General features: G+C 34.1%; 1 protein-coding gene across 1 annotated transcript; it reads right to left on the bottom strand.

Annotated features, from left to right (window-relative positions):
• Positions 1-17,735: 17,735 nt before the first annotated feature.
• LOC149228977 (metallothionein-like protein EMB30) lies at positions 17,736-18,540 on the bottom strand. The gene is made up of 3 exons (XM_089375764.1): positions 18,384-18,540; positions 18,188-18,241; positions 17,736-18,073 (listed from the first exon to the last, which is right to left on the bottom strand). Exons 1-3 carry the CDS (start codon positions 18,431-18,433, stop codon positions 17,983-17,985), a joined length of 195 nt encoding a protein of 64 aa, XP_089231890.1. The 5' UTR covers positions 18,434-18,540; the 3' UTR covers positions 17,736-17,982.
• Positions 18,541-22,977: the final 4,437 nt, after the last annotated feature.

Genomic DNA, 22,977 nt, shown 5'->3' on the forward strand with positions numbered 1-22,977 from the left:
TTCAGCCTCCACAATATCATGCTCAACAATATAATACAATGTGGAAAAATCAACCTCCCTTCCCGAATTGGTTACAACAACCATTTCCTTCATCATCTCCATGGCCAAATCAAGTAAGCCAACCCAATTGGCCAAATTTTACCTACACTCCACCATATTGGCAAAACAACATATATCCAGCACAATGGTCCCCTCCTACTTCACAGAGTCAAGCCTGGCAGACAAACTGCCAAAGATTGATGAATCAACCAGTAGGAACCATTCCACTCCCTCAACCTACACTGCCAGCATTACAACAAAATCCCCAGTCTAACTTAAGACCGCAACTCCCAGCCCAACCCAACCCCAATCCAAATAACAGACCAATCCAATCTATTCAAATAATTGAAACATCAGAAACAGGAACCGATCTAAGGGAGTGTAATGACCTTCAATTAAGATCTGGGCGCATCATTGAAACAGAGGGAGATAAAACCACTCAAGTTGAAAATCAATTACCTATAGAACAACCGCCACAAGAAGAGGATGTCACCAGACAAAAAATTCATGATCAAGCAACCACATCTCCCTCCCCCCATTCCCAGAATGATTGATTATATCTCGACCTATACAATATCCTAATTTTGACATTCTGGAAGAACTGAAAAATCTGTACATAAAAATCCCACTCCTCCAAGCCATTCAAGACATCCCAATATATGCAAAGACTATCAAAGAGCTATGTATAAAGAAACCAAGGAGGAAAATAATAAATAACCCAAAAGTCCAAGTAGTTGGCACTCTATCCGACCTATTATCAGGAAAAGAAACACCCTTTAAATATCAAGACCCAGGAAATCCAATAGTAACCGTACAAATCAATGGACAAACCTTCTCAAATGCCTTAGTTGATATAGGAGCTACAATCAATATCTTAACAACTACCACTTGCCAAAAACTGGGCATTACATCAGTAGAACCGACCTCCACTTTATTAGAACTGGTTGACCAATCTGTGGTTAGGCCAGAAGACACACTACATGATGTCATGGTATCCGTTGACTCCTGGGAGTATCCTGCCAATTTCCTGATAATAAACCCCAAAAACCAACTTGATGGACATCCATTGATTTTAGGTAGACCTTGGCTTGCAACTACCGATGCTTATATTGGCTGCTGACAAGGAAGTATGACCATATCTAGGGGGGCTAATAAGACCTTGGCTTGCAACTGCCAATGCTTATATTGGCTGCTGACAAGGAAGTATGACCATAACTAGGGGGGCACAACCAAGCATCACAATAATAAAAAATAACAAACATCCTATATCATACCTCAATGAAAATATTAGATCTCCATTAACCATAGAAGAGGCCCTTGATTTCAAAGACCAAACAGAAGATGATTCCATTAACAATTTTATTAGTCAAGTTGAATCCAGATCCCACATACAATGTCACATGATAGAAGCAGCATTTGATAATGAATTAGAATAAGATCCTCTTAAAGATACACACAATTAAACAATACCTACTACCTCTGTCTCAAATAGCAAAATTATAGAAATTAAGCCAGGAAATACTTTAAACATTAATGCCAACCTGACTTCCGAACAAGAAGAGAAGCTCATCCAACTACTAAGGAAATATAAAGAAGCATTTGCATGGGACTATCCTGACATGAAAGGAATAGATCCCCAGTTATGTACGCACCACATTTACATAGAAAAAGATGCGAGACCTGTTCACCAACCACAAAGGAGACTTAATCCTCATCTAAAAAACATTGTAAAGGCTGAACTTCAAAAAAATTTAGATGTGAACTTCATCTACCCTATCTCCAATAGTAAATGAGTCTCTCCACTTGTTGTGGTACCAAAGAAGAATGGAAAGTGGAGGATTTGTGTAGATTATAGAGAGCTAAATAAAGCAACACAAAAAGACCACTTTCCCCTTCCATTCATTGACCAAGTATTAGACACTTTGGCAGGAAAGAAATTCTTTTCTTTCTTAGATGGCTTCAGAGGATACAATCAGATTCATATTTCCCTTGAAGACCAAGACAAAACTACTTTTACTTGTCCTTGGGAACATTTTCCTACAAAGTTCTACCTTTTGGCTTATGCAATGCCCCTACCACATTTCAAAGGGCTATCCTTAGAATTTTTTCAGATTTAATAAATGATGGGCTTGAAGTATACATGGATGATTTTACACCATACGGGGATGATTTCGACCCAACATTCACACTGGAAAAAGTGCTGCAGCGTTGCATTGCCACCAGGCTCTATTTGAGCCATGAAAAATGATATATGATGATGACAGAAGGACTTATTCTAGGCCATTATATTTCAGCAACTGGAATACAGGTAGACCCGACCAAAATCCAAATAATTTTGCTAATTCCCACTCCTACCACTCAAACAGAGGTACACAGTTTTCTTGGATTTTCTGGTTATTATAGAAGATTTATAGAACATTTTTCTCATATTGCACCTCTATATGCACTGACAGGTAATGTTGACTTTCTTTGGACAGAAAAATGCGATCGTGTTTTCCAGGATCTGAAAAAGCTTGCCTCAACAGCCCCAGTCATTAGAGGTCCAAATTGGGACTTTCCATTTCAAATTTCATCAGATGCTTCAGATACAGCTATTGGAGCAGTTCTTGGGCAGGAAGAAAATAAAAAACCATATGCAATTTATTATATTAACAAGAATTTATCTCCTGATGAATTAAACTATACTGTTACCAAAAAGGAATTTTTAGCTATAATACATGATATCAATAAGTTTAGGCATTACATTACTGGATATCCTGTTATCTTGTATACAGATCACTCTGCCAAAAAATACTTAGCAAATAAACCAATCACAAATGGTAGAATAACCATATGGTTGATTTTATTGCAGGAATTCGATATCACAATCAAGGACCGACCTGGAAAAGAAAATCTTGTAGCTGACTTTCTCTCGCGAATGCCAAAACCAATGGACGCAGTAGCAGTTGAAGATAAATTTCTAGATGAGCATTTGTTTGTTGTAACTATTAAAACACCCTGGTATGCTGATGTTGCAAATTACTTAGCAGTAGGAAAATTACCAAAACATTTGAACCCCAATGAACGAAAATAGATTATCCAGCGAAGTACTCGATTTTCTTGGATTGGGGGCTACCTGTTCCATACAGGGGCAGATATGCACATCAGGAGATGTGTCTGCGAAGATGAAATTTTTGACATTTTGAAAGCTTGTCACGACGGACCATGTGGTAGACATTTCGTCAATCGAAGAACTGGACATAAGGTGCTGCAAACACGGTATTATCGGCCCACGATCTTCAAAGATGCAAAGAAGTTCGTTCAAGCTTGTGATAGTTGCCAAAGAACAGGATGCCCTGGTCAGTCCAATGAAATGCCCCTGAATCCACAATTAGTTATTGAACCATTCGAGCGATGGGCCCTCGATTTTGTTGGTCCAATTAACCCATCCTTGAACCAGAAAACATATATTTTGGTAGCAACAGAATATGTCACCAAATGGGTTGAAGCAGAGGCATTACCGAGAGCTACAAAGGATTCCATCATACAGTTCTTGTTCCATATATTTGTCTGATATGGGCTTCCAAGAGACATAATTATACATGGTGGACCACAGTTTGCTGGTAACAAGATCGCTGCAACACTAAAAAACTATCATATCCAGCATAAAATTACTACTCCATACCACCCACAGGAAAATGGTCAAGTAGAAAGCAGCAATAAAATAATAGAAGCAATCCTAACAAAAACCATTGCATCACATAGACGCGATTGGGCTGCAAGATTACCAGAAGCCTTGTGGGCTTTCAGAAAAACATGGAGAAGCATTATCGGCTATTCACCATACCAACTAGTATTTGGAAAGGAACTCATCTTTCCAATAAAATTTGAAATAAAAACATTACAAACAACATAAAAAGTCGGTCTAGATCTAAACGAGGCACAGATTAATAGATTACAATAAATCAATGAGCTAGATGAAATCGGGCTCTTTGCCCTTCAACACACTGCATTGATCCAACAACAGCGAGCTAAATGGCATGACGCCCTCATTAAAAAGAAAGTCTTCCACAAAGGAGATTGGGCGCTCCTATACGATTCTAGGTTTCAGGATTTTCCCGGAAAGCTTCAGACTCGTTGGCTGGGGCCATACGAAATCCAAAAGGTACATGATAATGGCACCCTTACTCTAATCACCATTGATGGATCTGGACATACCTTCAAGGCAAACGGCCACCGAGTTCGACTATACCGCAAACCACTTACTCAGGAATCCTTCTACCAGATACTCCGCAAAGAATCTGACATCCAAATTTTGGAGGAGGAAGAGAAATATTCCTCACCTCTGGTTCATTAAGTGATTCAACTGTTTTTACATTCTGTACATAATTCTTTTGTTTTGATAGCATAAATTATTTTTTGTACATATTTTTTTTTATATATTTGCACTTTGTTGTTCTTTTTAGGAAGAAATAGCATTCTCACCACTTTGTTATTCCTTTTTCAAGGAACCATGCATTCTGTTGTTCCTCTTTATAGGCTCGGCAGTTCCATCGTTTTGTTGTTCCTTTTCCCAAAGGAACAACACTTGCATTTTTTCTGTTGTTCCTTTTCTGAAGGAACGACACTGCCGTTTTTGTTGTTCCTTTTCTGAAGGAACAACACTTGTGTGCACTTTTGTTTTTCTATTGTTCCTTTTCTGAAGGAACAACACTTTCGTTTTGTTGTTCCTTTTCCAAAGGAACAACACTTTTGGTTTTTGTTGTTCCTTTTTCCTGAAGGAACAACACTTGTATTTTCTGTTGTTCCTTTTCCAAAGGATAGCACTTTTGGTTTCTGCTGTTCCTTTTTCCCGAAGGAACAACACTTGTATTTTCTGTTGTTCCTTTTCCAAAGGAACAACACTTTTGGTTTCTATTGTTCCTTTTTCCCGAAGGAATAGCACTTGTATTTTTTGTTGTTCCTTTTCCAAAGGAACAACACTTTTGGTTTCCACTGTTCCTTTTTCCCGAAGGAACAGCACTTGCATTTTCTTTTTGTTCCTTTTCTAAAGGAACGACACTTGCGTTTTTTTGTTGTTCCTTTTCAGCACTTGTATTTTTCTGTTGTTCCTTTTCCAAAGGAAGAACACTTGCGTTTTTTTGTTGTTCCCCTTTGAAACGCCAACATTTTTGTATTCCTTTTACTTATGCTTGTTCTCCTTGTCGTTCCAATTCAAAGACATCTGTTGTCCCTGATGTTTCGAGTCTATTGGAGCACAACTATACACTTATGCAATGCATACAAAACTAGAACACACTGAAATCAGTAAATTACATAAAATCATTATTTTTACAAGAAATTGCTTTGAATTGATAGGAGGGAAGAGGAAAGGACACAATTATTCATCACTTTGCTATCATTATTCTACTAATACTAATATGATTGGTTATCTTTATCATGATGGTTCTTTTTGAATTCCCATAATCTTCTTTCATCATTATTAAGGAATAAGAACAAAGGGTATATTTTTCTATTGAGATGTTAAGACTTCTTCCACCATTCCTACTCTTAAGGAGTGTTGAACCACCCTTTGTGTATAAATAGGAAAGTACTTTATAAAAGAGAAAAAAGAGAAAAATGTTTATATGATATCGGTTGTCAAATGAAGGATAGGGGGTCTCATCAAGAGCCAGCCTACCATGATCATAAGGAAGAAAGTGAAGTGGCATTCCCACTATGGCCACCACACCAGGGATATGATCCAAGAGGCACATCACAAAAAATAAAGAGTCCTTGGAACAGGAGGTCTCATCACGAGCCGGCCTGCCCACCTTTCACTTCTTCCTGGTGAATGGCATTATGGTTTAACTGGTTACCAAGCTAGCATAATGACCTCCATTTTGACATTGCATAGCACTTCCTAAAGCATACACAAAGGATCATGGTTCCATGGGTGAAACAAACAACTCTGTCAAGGTTATGGACACCTGTGGGCAACAGAGCTCTGTTGATGGTATCAAAGTCACATTCCTTATACACCAATAGCAATCATCAACACCCTTCTTGGTCTTATACCTTTGTAATGGGTCAAATGAGATTATGTATATCACTTCCCCGAATCTTTAAACACATGAAAATCTATTACAACCAATCATGATGGAAAAGTTGATAATGACCACATCAGACTTTTTCTGCACGTCAACTATCCTATCCTCCCAGCCTCACATCATATCACAACATTCTCTTACTTGTTAAGCGATCCTACTATACACCTCGATTTCGATAATTTGTTCCTTTTGTAAACATGGCATTTTGGTATACGTTGTTCCTTTATGACTCTGTACCATGGCAGTTCGACACGTCGCTCCCTCATTTGACAGTCGAGGATGGCCTATCACATTGCAGGGGGGAAGCAGGTGACCTCATAATTTGCTGATATATGTGTCAGACTATTATTCGGGAAACTTTTACTTGGGAATAGCAAGGATTAACGGTATATCATTTTTCAATTTGCATGACATGTTGTTCCTAAGCTATTTTCGTATTATGCTCTGCAGTGATTAGTAAGTGACACAAGATTTGAGTGAGCTTGCTATTTCTTTATTTTCTCTGTATTTTTAACAGTTTGAACAACCTGTTGTTCCATTGCCGTCTCTGCGTTTTTACAGTGTGCTAAAACATGGGAGGAAGATCAATTCGGAGAGAACCACAGGTATTGACAGTTTCTGATGCTTCACGGGAAATCTTAACAAGGGCAAGATGGATAGTCTATCTCAATCGGCTACAAGAATCCAACGAGACTGTAGCAATAGAATTCTTGCAGAACTTGCAAGAATATCACTCCATGGTAAGAGGGAGACACATAGCAGTCACCGATGACATAATTGTAGAGGTCTCGGGACTACCAGCCATTGGACCTGTGTGGACTCTAAAGAAGGAGAGACTGCGAAAAATCATAAAAAAATTTCAAGACGAAGGCCAAAACCTGACTGTAAGAGGAAAGGGAGTTCTACCAGCAGCATTAGGAGAGTCGTGGGCAAAATTGGCGAAGATCATCCAGAGCTACATCACTTGTGAAGGCCGAAAAGACGTGGTAAGACCACGACACCTTAAGCTTTTAGCCGTATTAAAACAGAAATGCTCTGTGAACTTACTTGCATTTTTAAATTCCTTACTACATGATGTTGCCCGAAGCATGAAAAAATCACAACACATAGAATCGGTAGTAAGTCACCATGGGTTGATACGACTGATAGTTAGCCACAGTCTTGCTCAGCAACAGAGCAGTTGGGAAGAATTAATTGCCACGATAGATGGGGGACTGACTCTGCCAGCCCCAAAACGAAAACATGCTACCAGTACATCAAATAAACCATTGAAACAGAGGAAATCAGTTAGATTGGCATGGATTGGAGGGAGGCTGGAAAATTCCCGAGGGACTACCAGCCAACCAGTGGAGATAGATGATTCAGAGGATGAGCAACCCCTATAATTAGAAGGATAGGAGAATGAGAAAGAGATGGAGGGAAATAAGGAAGGAGAAACAGAGGAAGAGACTGAGCAGTATGGGCAGGCGAAGGAAGAGACAAAGCAACGCAAAGCGAGCCCATTGCAAAATCCATTGCAAGAGGACGAGTTGGCCCAAATTTTGGCCAATATGGGCGAATATGCCCAACCTCTCAGCCCCCTCGGCCTCCATATTGAAGAAGAACCAAAGGATCATTCTACTCAGGATAAAAATACACCCGAAGAGTTGTGTGATGAGGAAGAAGAAGAAGAGAATCATTTTGTTTATGATGAAACTATAACTGGAGAGAAAATTGAAGAAGATACAGAAGCAGAACAATCTGTTCCCAGCCAGACTACATCGGAAAAAATTTATGGAGAAGAAGGGGTGGAAAAAGAAGTCACCCAGGAAATAACAGAACTAGCTAGGGTTTTTACTCCTGAGCAACCCAGTCAAAATAACGAAGGGGCACCCCAAGAAGAATACCAGGAAATTGGCCAAGATGAAAATCCAGGCCCGAGCAAACAGATAGTTGTTCCTTCTAACAAAACAGAAGAAATTAAAAGATTACAAAAAGAACAGCAAAGACTGCTGAATGTGATAGCATGACTTCAACAACAAATTAGGGTTTTGAAAATGGGAAAGAGAGCAAAAAGGACCACGGGGGTAAGACATGCAACCACCCCGGTGAGACCCCTCAAGAAAAAGGTTAGGAGGACTCAAGTCCAGACTACTGTTCAAAACCAAAAGGAACAACATTCAACTGTTACCCACATTGAAGTGCAAACAGATGATATATCGGCCTGCGAAAAGGAAGTTTAGACAAAAGCACAACCCTATGAAGAAATGCGAACCATAAACACGAGGCGATGCAATAAGAAGATTCAAGTAAATCTTCTACTTACCACTACCATGTGGGACAGTGATCCGAGGAAAGTAACCCTACGAGAGGGTTTGATGCAAGCTCAACAAGCAGTAGAAAAACTTACAGAATAAACAGTTTCTCGAGAGAAGTATGAAGAATTACAACAACAATTAAGGAATGTCAATTTATCTGAAATCCAAGCTTTTGAAGGATGGCGAAAGGAAGAAGAAAGAGACGCCAAGGTAACTCATAGATTAGATGTAGTTATCTGACAGATAGATACCTTATGCTCTTTGTACACTGACATCCTAGCATGTAGAGCCCCTGCTAAGAATTATGCCTTGTTTTTAATGGAATAGTATTTGCAATTGAAAATTAAGGTTGTCAAAGCAGGAGCCCCTATACATATTAATACTATTGATGATTTCATAAATTGTTGTAAGAACTATGGAATAAAGGTCCAAAGATTATTGTGTGAATTCTATCTGCATAACCTTGTGCTAGATCAAGAGACAGAGCAGAACCTCGGCCCTTTCGTTGGGGACATCCAACTGCAGGCATTTATTTCGTTTAGAGTTAATCAAATCAAATGGCTTAAAACCTATAATGCCTTCCAAAGACAAGAAAACGGATTAGACTTATGGGTAAGAGCTGAGCCTAGAGATCCATTACAGTTGTGGAATAAACATAGGAACCTCATGAGGACTTCGAGCGGATTGAAGCATTAGGACCCATTCATACAACAATCAATCGGCAAGGGATAGAATACTTCTTTACCATCAAGGACCTTGTCATTGCAGCTGCTAAATTTCAATATCAGACCTCTAATCCTACTATCCAACTCAGGGAACCATTTAATTATGAGAACTTTAAGTTAGTCGCTAATCGCTTGAGCCTATATGGTGATCTTATCTTGAGGGCAGGGCCATCTTGGTTAGGATATAGGTTCAGGAGTCCGATTATTTGGCACCCTGCACCTGGATACCAAGCCCTATATGAGATGCCTAAGGGTTAGACAGGTCATCTTTTCGAACACCTAGCTAGGCATCATGGTTGTAGACCACCACATGAGATTCCGTCTCCGGCCTACTCTCTCACCGCCTTACATGTCAACTACAATGTTTTCATGAGGGCATGAAAAAGGGTAAGCAAGGGGGCTATGTGGAGTACTAAAAAAGGTATGTTTTTATCATTTATTTTGTCATCTTCTCTTTAAAACTCATAACCTCTTTGCATCATGAACTAGGTAGATAATAAGAAATGATGACAAAATTTAAGGTATTTATATGCAACACAAAACTACTAATAATTTCCATTTTCTTATGTAGGAAGAGGAAAAAACGAAAGCTTGTCGTCCCAAAGGAAAAGACAAGGCAAAGTTAACTGTTGTCCCTCTAAAAGGAAACTGTATGCAAACAAGATGATCCAAATTGGAGCATATCAGCCAGGAAAGAGAAAAGGAGATATCAAATCGGTGCAAGAGAACAAATAGATAACTGTAAATTGACAGTCTGGCGAATCCCTCAGGATCCTTTGATCCTGAGGGATCGCTATCTTAACTATTTTTGCATCATTGATATCTCCACTCGGATGTTATAAGAAGGGCAGCACTGCTAGCCCGAGGGGACGACCTATTGTTGTTTTTATGCAATTCTCCTTTGTATTTGAAACTTTGATCATCGATTTTCGTTGAGAAGTGATCCACTGTAACTCTACTTTGATGTTTTAATATAAATCTGGTTGTCGTTTCATCTCATATTCTGGAGTAATCTCAAGCGGTGTGTCCTTGGAGGCTAAGGGCCTGGCCTTGGTAGAACACTTGCTCCTATACCATTATCTCTAATTCGTGTGTGGTTTTCATTATCAGCTTTGTTCAGTAATCTGATGTGTTTTGTTATTTTACATCACGGTTTTGTTATATTTGATTTATTTTCAATTGAGTAATGTTGTTCTCTGTGACAAGAATGTTGTATTATTCATTCTGACTTTGTAATGCATTGTTATTCATTTAATCATTTATATAACATTGTTGTTCCTTACAGAATGCTATTGATGTTCAATTATAGAGCAACCGTACGGTAACATTCATAAGTTGGTATTACTGTATTCATCTATGGTTTACACTTAATCGTGATTGTTGTTCAATTGACGTTGCTGTTCCATTATGAATTACAATCGTTATTGTTTATAACTGAGATTGATACCTATTGTATCGAAGTCATATTAATGTTTCTCTTAATATTAAGCATACCACGTGTGTTATTTATTTTGGTTCATTGCACATTTACATTTAACTCTATTTTCTGTTCTATATTCCATTGTCGAGCAGTTGTCATTCTATTTCTGTCTGTTTTTCGATTTATCCTTAGAGTAGAGATTGCTATCTGATTTCTGTAGGATATGATTGCTGCATTTATTTCCTTAGACTAAGGTTTGTTGTTCAATCTTATTTATAAAAACTAGTTGTTGTTCCATTTCCTAGTTGTTGTTCCATTTCTTGTTATTTGTATTATCATTGCTTTGGTGTGTGGAACGATCTAAGACTGTAGTGAATGTTGACATTTGTTGTCTAGTTCCCAGGTTGATGATATTTTCCTTGATTATCTTTAATTACGTCAGTTTATATAGGGATGAGTTATTGTTACTGTACCCTTGACTGATAAATTGCTATAGTTTTCTGGGTGCATGATTTGAGTCTTAAGGTTCTTTTCCGTAAGTAGATCTTATTTCATGCATCTGTTTACTCTTGTATTTAGAACACTATACTACTAGCATTACTCTAACAAATGACCGCTTCAAACTAAGTACAATCTTTGAGATAACAAATCGTTCCTGGATTGACAAGTTAATGTGAGGTAAATAGAGGTGAAAAAGACCCTTTTTACTGCTTGACATGAGTGAGCCAGACATTTTCAAACCTAAAAGGTCTATTTCTCAGAGTACCTATAAAAGATGCTTCAAGTTGGATAGGCCAGTGATTCGAGCCTCCATAAGGAAGGATTGAAGCTGACAAGTTAGGACCTGTGAGAAGGAGGTTCTCTGAGATTAAGAATCTGTCTAGTTTGGAGGCAACTTGAGAAGCCCCTCCCCTCTTATTGTTCCAGGTGAAAATCCCATTATTTATTTCTATGTCCACTAGCCTCATGTTGTTTAGGAACGTTTGGAAGGCAAAAGAGTCTTTGCCTAGAGTTCTGGTTCTGCCTTTTTTTCTGTGAGAGATCTAATCATATTAAAGTCCCCTCCCAGAATCCATGGCATAACAAGATGTCTCTCTCTCAGCTCCTCCAGTGAGGTGAGAAGCCTGAGTTTGTCTTCAAGTTTTTGAGGACCATAGACATTTGTGATCATATAGAGTTCCTTATCACCCAAAGGTTGGATCACCAACGAAAGGTAGTTCCTGGATGCTTCAACATCCAGGATTCCAAGTTTCTGGGGATTCCAAAGTGTGAGAATCCCTCCTACTGTGTTGTCTGCTTTAACTTCAAGATACTCGTACTTGATGAGCCATTTGTTGTGTATCTCTCTAATTTTATCTATCGAACATTTTGTTTCCTGGATAAACACCATATCTGGTTTTTCTTCTTTTATTCTATTGCTGAGATTTCTTTGTTTCCTTTTACTCCCCAGACCCCTAATGTTCCAGGTCGTGAGCTTCATTAAGAAAGATTTGTAAATGAGTAACTGGTAAGATCTCTCATCTTACCTGAGTTAATCATGAGTTTCCCACACTCTGTCAGCAACTCATTATGTCTTTTCCTTCCTCTTTTCCTGCTTGGGTTCTTGGAAGAGTGTCCCGATGTTTCCTCCATCGTTTTTACCCCTCTATTTTCCTGGCTATCATGGTTTCTTTTGACTCCAGAACCCTTTGCTTGAGATCTCCAGAGGTATAGCTGTTGTACTCTGTCAAACTCCTCTTGTGGTAGAGAATCAACTCCTTTGGTAGTTCCCTGTTCCAGGAACTTTTCTAGATCTAGATTCTCCCTGTCAAGAATCTCCTGCAGTTCTTGTTCCTCCATTCCAACCTCACTTGGGGTCATCTCATGGTCTCTGTCAAGCTCCCTTGTGCTTGGAAGATCCTCCTTTAGTTTGTTGTTCTCAGGTATATCCTCCATACTAGTATCTCTTTCCTTCTCTGCAGGATTATCTTCTGGTTCCTGGTTTGTCCCATTGTTCCCGCCTCCTTCTTCTAAAATCTTGAAACTGTTATGACTCAGTTGCTTATCCTCGTGAGTTTTATTTTGATACTTTTTTCCTCCTTTCCCTTTACCTCCCACCTTGGTAAAGCCTTCGGGATCTTTGCCTGTGTTGGCTTTCATATTGTCCTCCAGTTTGCTTAATGGGCAGTCTCTATAGAGGTGCCCGTGTTCATGGCATTTACGACATCTGAATGGTATATGTTCATAGTCCACCATCTGCACCCATTCTTCATCGTATACTTCTAGAATGATTTCGTCCGGAAGTGCTCCAGATAGGTCCATTTCTACACATATTCGGGCGAAGGAGGTGTATTTTCCTCGCAGGGTCGTATTTGATATTTTTATAAAATGTCCTAATTTATTGCCTATAGCTTTTAGAGATTCTAGTAGCCAATAATCTAAAGGTAGGGAATAAAGTCTTATCCATACTGGTACTGAAGTGAATGTTTCTCGTTCCGGGACAAAATTCATCACCCATGGTCGCATGTAGAGGCCTGCAGCAGCGTAAAAATAGGGTCCTCCTTCGAACACTTTGTCTTTGTCCTCTAAGCTCGTGAACACCACCATGAAGAAACCCTTGGACCCAAGGTGAAGGGTTATTTCCCCCTTCGGTTTCCAGTGGTTTCTTATCCATGCGTGCAAAGCTTTCTTCATTGGCCATATTCCCATAAATTTGCATATAACTGCATTGTTGCCATGTGCTCCCTATGCACCTGTAGCGTTGGATCACTTAAAACAACCCAGGGTGTAATGGTTGACCTGGGTTTACAGAGTCCTGACACACTGTTGTGCACAGCTTTCTGACTGCCTCCTCCTGTCCTCTTCTTCCTTCTGACTTCCTCATGATTCTCTTCTGTTCCTGGGCATTGATGTTTTCCAGTTTTTCTGTGCTATTACCCTCAGTTGCTACCTCCATTGGTTTCTTGAAGCCATTCAAACTAGTTTCCTTGCTTCTATTTGCAGCTACATGACTGTAGGAGGGAGTGGAACTCCCTCCTCCTCATCCTGCCATGGTTACCAGTGGTAATACTCTGTCACAAACCCTCGTTCTGCTTGCTCTGTCGCTCCCGCTCCTTGCTCTCGTCTTTCGTGCCATTTATAATATTAATCACGTGGTTTAAAATATTTATTGTAATGTTTATAATATTAATTTTAGGGATTTTAATGTTGGATTTTATAATATTAGGGCTTATAATAATTGATTTAATATCAGAGTTTAATATTGTTACGTTGAAATGGTTCATAAATATATCATTATGTATAAAAGATATTTATAATTATATTAATATGTTAATAAATGTATATTAATCATTAAGATAATGGTGAGGGATAAATAAGTATTATTAGTAATAACCTTATACTATTATTATATTATATTAATTTTTTATTGTTAAATATATGAATTTATATGGTTGTTATTATTTACATAGTTATTAATAAGTACAAATAATCAATCTCTAAGAGTTACATTAACACTATATATCTAATAATTATTAATGTGATTTATTTTTTTTCCAGTAGGGAAAAAGCATAATTTTATATTGATATCAGAATAATGAGATGTACATATGCCATCCAATGTTCATAACATAAGTCTCACTGGCAATGTTGGAATATACAAATCACCCTTGTGATGATAATTTCTGCAGTACAAGGGGAAAGGTCCATATACAACAAGAAGAACCTGATAGAAAAAAAAAAATGTTCAAGAAACATATCTGAATTGGCAGAGATAAGAGGGTAGTTGTAGATACAAGCGCCCCACATCAAAAAATAGCAAGATAGTGCAGATATGCAGCACAATCTGATATATATGTGGGAAAAAACCTAATATGAAAATAGATAGTACCGATGCCACATCCGACAGTGTAAAAGATAAAAAATGCCAGCATGAGGATTCTATAATAATCAAAATGGCAACACCATCTAACGAGGAGGAAGAGACAGAAAGTTCAGCATGGAATGGTTAAGTCCATCCTCGTAGAGGACACTGTTTATGCCCAGTCGCTAGACATCCATGTACAATACAGAACACAAGTTTTCCATTAATGTTGCAAAAAGCTATATTTCTATCCGTGTATATCAACCACATTTATTAATATAGTTATATATGTATTTATCAACTATATTTACTAATATAATTATATATATTTTATATATATACCTATCCCTATATATCAACCACATTGATAAATATAATTATGCTAATAATAACATTTATAAAAATTACCAAGCAAAAGTTTCAGCAACCTTCCCAAAACACCCCCACAAACCTCTTCAAAACATATCGGAAGTGTCCGCAACCTTCCAAAACACGAAACAAGACTCTTCAAAACATATCATAGAACGCCAGGAGACCAGAAGTTTTTTGGGTTGGGATAATGTTGACAACGCCAAGATGCTTTTATTATAATTAAAGGTCTGGATACGAAGAAGAATAATGGAATATTAGTTAAGGGTACGCTTTTGAGATATGCTAACGTAATGAAGATCTTGCAGATTCCCATTTTGCACATTAGTTGGAAATTGTTCCGATAGTTTGTTATATGAGATTATATTTTAAAATTGATGTTATATGAGAAATCAATTTTTGTGTATATGATTTTTTATTTGTAATATAAGGAACTGGCATGTATAAAGTTTATAAATTTATTTTGAGGAGAAAATAAATTGTTAATTTTATTATATAGATAAAAGATTTATGTATTAATTAAATATAATGATACATATAAATGCGATAATATTATTTCAAAATAAAAAAATAAGTAAAAACTATTCTAAATACACAATTATTTAGTTGAACACATATTTAAAAATACTAATCCAAGAAATCAAATAATTAAAAAAAAAAATCTCAAGACACTAAACGTTAATAACCTCTTACAAATAAAAGATAACCTTTTTATCAATAATAGTGACAACCACAAGATGTCATTGTTATAATTAAAGGTGAGATATCATTGTTATAATTAAAGGTTCAAATATTAAGAAGAATCATGGAAAATGGAATATTTAAGATATGCAATCGTAATGCAAATCTGGGAGATTCCCATTTTGCAAGTTTTTTAAAATTACTTTGATCAGTTCTTATAAGTGATATAATTAAGTATTGAGATATAATAAAATATTGATAGTAATTTAAATTTAAGGTAGATATTAAGTTTGATATTTATAGATTTGGAGATTTTTGCAAGTTTTTTGAAAATTATTTTGATTAATTGTTATAAGAGATATTATCGAATATTGAGATATAATAAAATATTGATAATAATTTAATTTTAAGGTAGATATTAAGTTTGATATTTATTTTGATGTATGAGATTTTTTTATTTGTAATATGAGAAATTGAGATTTACAAATTTCATTATTCTATTATGTTTAGATTTATGTTTTAAATTTAAATTTTTAATTTTTAAAATTATTATAGATTCATTTTAACTGGGTATCTAGAGGGATTAAATTTCTTAAAATACTGATTTTTTTTAGTGTAAAATTTAAGGAAAAATTTACATCTCAAAAGATTTGATTTCTCTTACTCCATGATAAATTTAGAATTAAAATGAATCTATACTAATTTTGAAAAACACACTAATAAAATGTTCCAATTATAAGAATTTTCTTATTTTTAATTATTTAATATAATATATACATAATTTACAATTAAATAATCAATTTATAATTTAAATTCTCCACATTTAAATGTTATTATATGTCTTTCATATTTTTAAATAAAAAACATATATTGATATGAATTTCTTTTTTTAAATATCATTTGTCAACTCCATATTAAATAACCAGAAATCAATATTTTACTTCCAAACTCAAAAACATATATTTTTAATTATTAAACACATTCTAATTATATTAGATAGATATGAATGTATGAATAACCATCAAAGCTAATTTGATTTCCACCCATTCAAATTCAAATTTAAATTCAAATTCAAATTATATAGGATTATGATTTGAATGAAAGATTTGCAGAAATCTGTTAGGAGATTTCTACGTCTTTGATTTCTGGTGATTTCATTTTCAAGGCATGACTTTTATGATCACCGTTGCGTGAGAAGGACGTGCCAACAATTACGATAAAATCCTAACTAAATTAGTTATATTCCAAATTGACCAAGCGACAATTGTAGCGAAATCTAATACGAAGACTCAGATGTCTGGTCTTTACTATTCTGGCCATCATTGTATTCAATTTGAAGCTGAAATTTGAATGGTCATATTTTATGTAACATCTAAATCAAACCATCTTGTATGGCTCTGGACTAAATATGAATTAATACTGTCAAACAGTATTTTAACACATAAATGAAGCTTTATTTCGTTTCGCCGGGGCAATATCTTTTAAATCATATGGAAAGCGAATTGATTTTAGGTTTGTAAAATGTTTTCATTAACTTTATCAAACAAAATTTACATGTCATTTATGTTTAAATGAACGGTTTGAAAAAGTATAATACATAGCTTCCAATTCGGTAGTAAAATTTATAGAGCTGCTGACATTATAGCATGATAAGATGGTGTGTATAAAATTCTAAAAAAAATTCGATGTATTTATCTATATCATTACGGAATAGATTTATTGAATTTCACTGTATTCAGTACAGAAACAAATATTTTAAAACCGTATACGATTGAACTTCTTTGGGTATTTTTTCTACTTAATTTTGTCGAGATTTTTTGGGATCAGGATTTTACTTTAATCCCCTGGTTATTTTCAAGACCCTGAATCTACTTATATATTCGAAGAAACAATTTAAAGAACTAGAATTCAAAATTTTGCCAAAAATTATATCGAAAATTTTCGTAAAAAAAAATGTAAAAAGGTTGTGTTTATCTCTACGTAGACTCTTCTCAGCCGCACAGAACTTGAGCCATCGTCAACATATGGATTTGGTGGTCGATAACGCAGAGCGATAGTTAAATTGAAGGGATGAGATTCCAACATGATTTTATAGAAGTACAATCTGCAAAATATTTAAATAGTATACTGTAATTCACATGTTCTTCGGTTCATGATATTCCAGTGGCCACCATATTTTCTAAAGCATTAGCAGGATCTTTTCCAATCATAGCTTTGGCCCCCCAAAAAAATAATTTGAAATCATATTCAGATCTCATTGGTAGACGAAAAAACTAGAAGACATCCGAACACAAATTTTAATAAAATATCACAGCGTTTAATAAATATTAAGAAGGTGGCGGTACAGAGGTGTAGCGAATAACAAACAAGCTAAAAGTACATGACATAATTTTTTTTATAGTTCACCATGCTGAGGGGATGTGCATGACACATACAACTGAGTTGCTGTTATTCAACTGCAGACCCCCTCGGCATCACACAACAAACAACAATACTTATTTTCTATATATAATACGTAGCGAGACTTCTATGTCCTCCCTCATCAGTTGTGACAGGTGCAGCCGTTGCACTTGCAGTTTGGTCCGCATTTGCAGTCGTTCTCTGCAGCTACAGTTTCCATTTCATATTCGAAGCTGCAGGAAGAATATTCAAAAGCCAAATTAAAATCAGAATTCAGCGCTATAACCAAAGCATAGAGTTTAGGCGTTTCAATCTGAAATATATGATGGCCAAGACCCAAGACCCACCTCATGTTGCTGCTGGTTTCAACCATCTCCAGACCGGCGGAGTTGCCCTTCTTGCTGCCATCATTAATAGCAATAGCACAAGCAAAGAGATGTTAGCCATTGAAAACTGACACTTTAAAATTACTATTCAAATCCAAATTCTCTGAAATCTAAGCAACCAAACCAGAGAAAAAAAAATGAAATAAAGAAAACTTACGTGCACTGGCTTTTGTCAGCACAGTCACAGTTTCCGCAGCCAGAAGACATGTTTGCAGATCGTTAGCTAACACAAGGAACTGATACAAATGTTGGTGAAATTGCAAGATTCAGAATTCGCTTTGATAGTTTGAGAAGGCCACTCTCGCATGGCATTTATAGATAGGCCGAAGGGATGGTCCATAGAACCGGCCTGAGAAAAGATACAAGAATGAAAGCAAGACGAGTGGTGGAAATTCATGGGAGTGGGGCAGGCATTGAGTGCAGAGCACGGGCTGCCACGTGAAAGCCCAAAAGCATCTCAATAATGGATGTTTGAATGTGGAAATTGGCTACGATCCAAACGCGCCCTTATCTCGATTTGATCGTATAGTTGGATTTTTTTGGTTGAATGGCTTATTTTCATACGGAACTGTCTGGATCGTCCATTTTCAATTGTCCACAGTCCCCACGAAAACTCGCCCAAGAGATTTAGGTCACGAAAAATCACGGAAGAGATTGGAACTCATATTCTCAAAAGTCGCTTCACGAAAATGCGTGGAAGAGTGACCCAGAGACCAGATAAGAGTGACCCAATGCGTGGAAGAGTGACCCAGAGACCAGATGAGGAAATCTGCTCATTAAAACAATCATAAGATTGTATTTAATTAATTTTTCTCCAAAACTTGGTTCTACATAATTATAGGGCTATTTACGATGGAGGAGGAAAATTCTGGGATTTTTCGAAAGATAATTATTTTTTTTTAGATATTTAGAGGAAGTTTATATTTTTAGAGGAAATTTTAAGAGAAATTTTCTCAATTCTAAGAATCTATCCTAACTACTTAATTTCTAGTAAATCTAAGAATTTATCTTAACTACTAAATTTGAGAAGTCTCCATAAAATCTAGAATTTTCTAATGTTCCCAAATTAAATAAATATAAAATAGGAAATGCTCATTCATCAAAGAGTTTGGAACTCTTCTCACGAGCAACCTAAAAAATCTAAACTCATTTTTGTGAGAATAAAACTAGCCAAAATTCATCTAATTCTACATTTTTTAAATATATAATTTAATTATTTTTATATTTTAGGATCAGATTAATCCATCATTAGAGTGAAAAATCTGATCTTCCCGTAAAGCTAAGAATCTATCCTAACTACTTAATCTCCAGTAAATTTGAGAAGTCTCCATAAAATCTAGAATTTTGTAATGTTCCCAAATTAAATAAATAAATAAATATAAAATAGGAAATGCTCCTTCATCAAAGAGTTTGGAACTCTTTCCACCAACAACGTAAAAAATCCAAACTCATTTTTTGAGAATAAAACTAGCCTAAATTCATCTAATTCTACATATTTTTAGATATATAAATTAATTATTTTTATATTTTAGGATCAGATTAATCCATCATTAAAATGAAAAATCTAATCTTCCCATAATTTTAAATAATGAGATGCATAATGTTCCAAATCTAAACCTGAGAAAATTGAAAATATTTTATAACATTTTATATTTATTAAAATAAATTATCAAAATTTATCATTATATCAAAAAAATATTTAATACATTATTAATCTAGTAAATAATAATATAATATTTTTTAAAATTAATATTTTATCTCTTATAACTAATTATTAACGTTCAATATTTATTAAAGTATATTAATAAATTAAGAAAGTTATTTTTATGTTATTTTTATATTTATTTTTTTAAATATGTAATTTAATTATTTTAAACTTAAATATATAAATTTGAATTGAGTAGGGATAATATCATATATTGTTTTTTAAAATTTATTTTAATTGTAAATTTAAATTATGTAATACACGGAGTTTTTTTAGTTTTCAAAGTGTTAATTTTTTTTTATATTTAAAAATATATTATAAATAATACTAAATCATAATCTCAAAATTGTATGGTTTAATTTCAATAAGAAAAATGAAAACACATGTTAGTTAAATCATAGTAGAAATATTACATTTATTAGTTAAATAACACTAGAAATAATATTTGCATTCAATTTAAATATAAAATGTGAAGTTGATATTTTTTATTGAATTAAGGTATGTGTAAGAGTGTGATCTATATCAAGCTTTTGAGACATGTTTTCGGCAATAATCATATCAAAATTCATTTGTCCTCATGTTCATGGCACCAAGTTGCTTTTGAGACATGTTTTCAGCAATAATCATATCAAAATTCATTTGTCCTCATGTTCATGGCACCAAGTTAAATAGAGAGACCGATGACTACAATGGAATGGACCTCCTACATTTGACTGGACCACGAGTTAAGAGAAATTTTATTAATTAATAATTAATCAGTTTGTTAGATTTATTTATTTATTTATTAGGATATAGATTTAGTTACATATAGATTTAAATAAAATAAATAAATCTAACAAATTAACTAACTATTAATTAATAAAATTTCCCTTAACTCGTGGTCCGTTTGAATCATCAGTTTCTCTATTTAACTTGCTTCCATGATCTGGTTCTTCATCTTGACCACACTTGTTGGTTCGAAACTCTAGATAAATGAATTTTGATGCGATTATCGGAGAAAACATGTTGCTTGAAAAACTATTTTTTTTAAATTAAATTTGATGATGATGACTAATGTTGCCTGAAAAACTTGATATTTTTTTTAAAATTAAATTTGATGATGATGACTATTAATGTGCACTAAGATCATTGAGGTCTATCTTACCTTAATAAAGTAACAGATTAATTGCAATGTTAAAAAAAAAGCTATGATTAAAAAAGGGAAAAACAAATCTTATTTCTATGATAAAAAAGGGAAAAAAGTGTTCTTAGATCAGTGTAGTTTTCCTAACTTAACAAATCAAGAAGGTTGATAGTGTGAAAAATATTTTGGATATTAAGAAAGTTAATAGTGTAATAAATGTTTTCGAAATGAGAACAGAGTACGACTCAGGCAATCCAAATTCATAAACCTCTTAATATAATAAAGGTAATAAATTCTTTAGTCCCAAAATATTTAAAAGTTTAAAAATTTACCATCAAATAAATTATAACAATAAATATAAAAGGTGAAAATGATATATTTTTAAAATTATATTTAATATTAAAAAGTAAAAAAAAAAAAAACCACTACCACTAAGTAAATTAAAATAATTCAATTTTTGTGAATATTTTATTCTTAAAATTATAAACATCATCGAAAAAAGGAAAAAATGTTTTAGATCATTGTAGTTTGTTTATTTAACAAATAAAAAAAGTTGATAATGTGAAAAATATTTTGGATATTAAGAAAATTAATAATATAACAAATGCTTTGGAAACTAGAATAAAATCCATATTCAAAAACCTCTCAATATAATAAAGGTAATAAATTCCTTAATCCCAAAATATTTAAAAATTTAAAAATCCACCATCAAATAAATTATAACAATATTAAAATAATTCAATTTTCGTGAAAATATTTTATTGTTAAAATTATAAAACAATAAATATAAAAAGTGAAAATAATATTGATTTTAAATTATATTTAATATTAAAAAAAACCAAAAAAACAAAAACAAAACAAAACATTACCTCAAGTAAATTAAAATAATCCAATTTCCCTCAAAATCTTTTATTTTTAAAATTATAAAACACTTTTTCAAGTGATTGAAATTATATTCTCAGCCTCTTACATAAATCGACTAAACTAATATCATTGAAATAGGAAATTGTTTTTCTACTCGATCAAATGATGGGGTCACTATCAATATTAATAGATATTGTTTAGACGTGTTATTTTGTAGAACCGTGTCTTTCCTTCCTTTTATGAAAGCAAAGTTGATTCCAATTTAACGCTATGCGAAATGGTGGCCCTTGTTACAATTCCCATACATATGTATTTATACTCTTAGTTACGGTATCAAGAAAATATACATCTTCCTTTAACTAATTTTTATGAATGGATAATTTACATAGAATGGATTTCCATGAAAATTGAGTGATTGAAATGTCACATATGATGTGTTATTTGTTTGCTTTCAAAAGTTTTGGGCTAATACTTTATGTTTTTATCCTAAATTTTATTTATGGATTAATTTTTCATATTTTTTTTCATTTTTTTTTTTAAGTTTTATCTTTTTAAAAAATAATTTCTTTTAATTTTATAAGATTAAATCATTTGTTTTAAGAAGTCAAAAATTTTATAAAATTAGATAAAATCTTAAATATTTTAGTTAAACATTTTATAATTGCTATTTTAAAAATTAATAATATTTTCCAAAATTTGTACATTTCAAAATAAGTATAATCCTTAAAATTTCCTTGTTCCTTATTAGGTTACACATTATATTAGCATTAACATATTTAAACTTATTGTCATTCACAAATGCGATGAAGTGTTTGAAGATTTCTTGGTAAGGTTTTTGGTTAAGAAAAGAATCTTTTCAAGAAAATTGCAAACACCTAAAACTATTTAAAAGTTAAAAAAAGGGTTATAAGGATTGATTGCATCTTGTTGAAACAATCATGTATATGTCTAGAATCATTAGAAGAAATTTCAGCCCCAAAAGTGGCCTCCTAAAGAAAAATAATAAAAACATGGTTAAAATAATAAAATGAGAGCTATGAATTTTGGAGGGGAAAAAAG

Source organism: Pinus tabuliformis, chromosome J (genome assembly GCF_031772625.1).
Source record: "Pinus tabuliformis cultivar Carrire ecotype Pingquan chromosome J, CPIR1, whole genome shotgun sequence".
Classification (NCBI taxonomy): Eukaryota; Viridiplantae; Streptophyta; class Pinopsida; order Pinales; family Pinaceae; genus Pinus; species Pinus tabuliformis.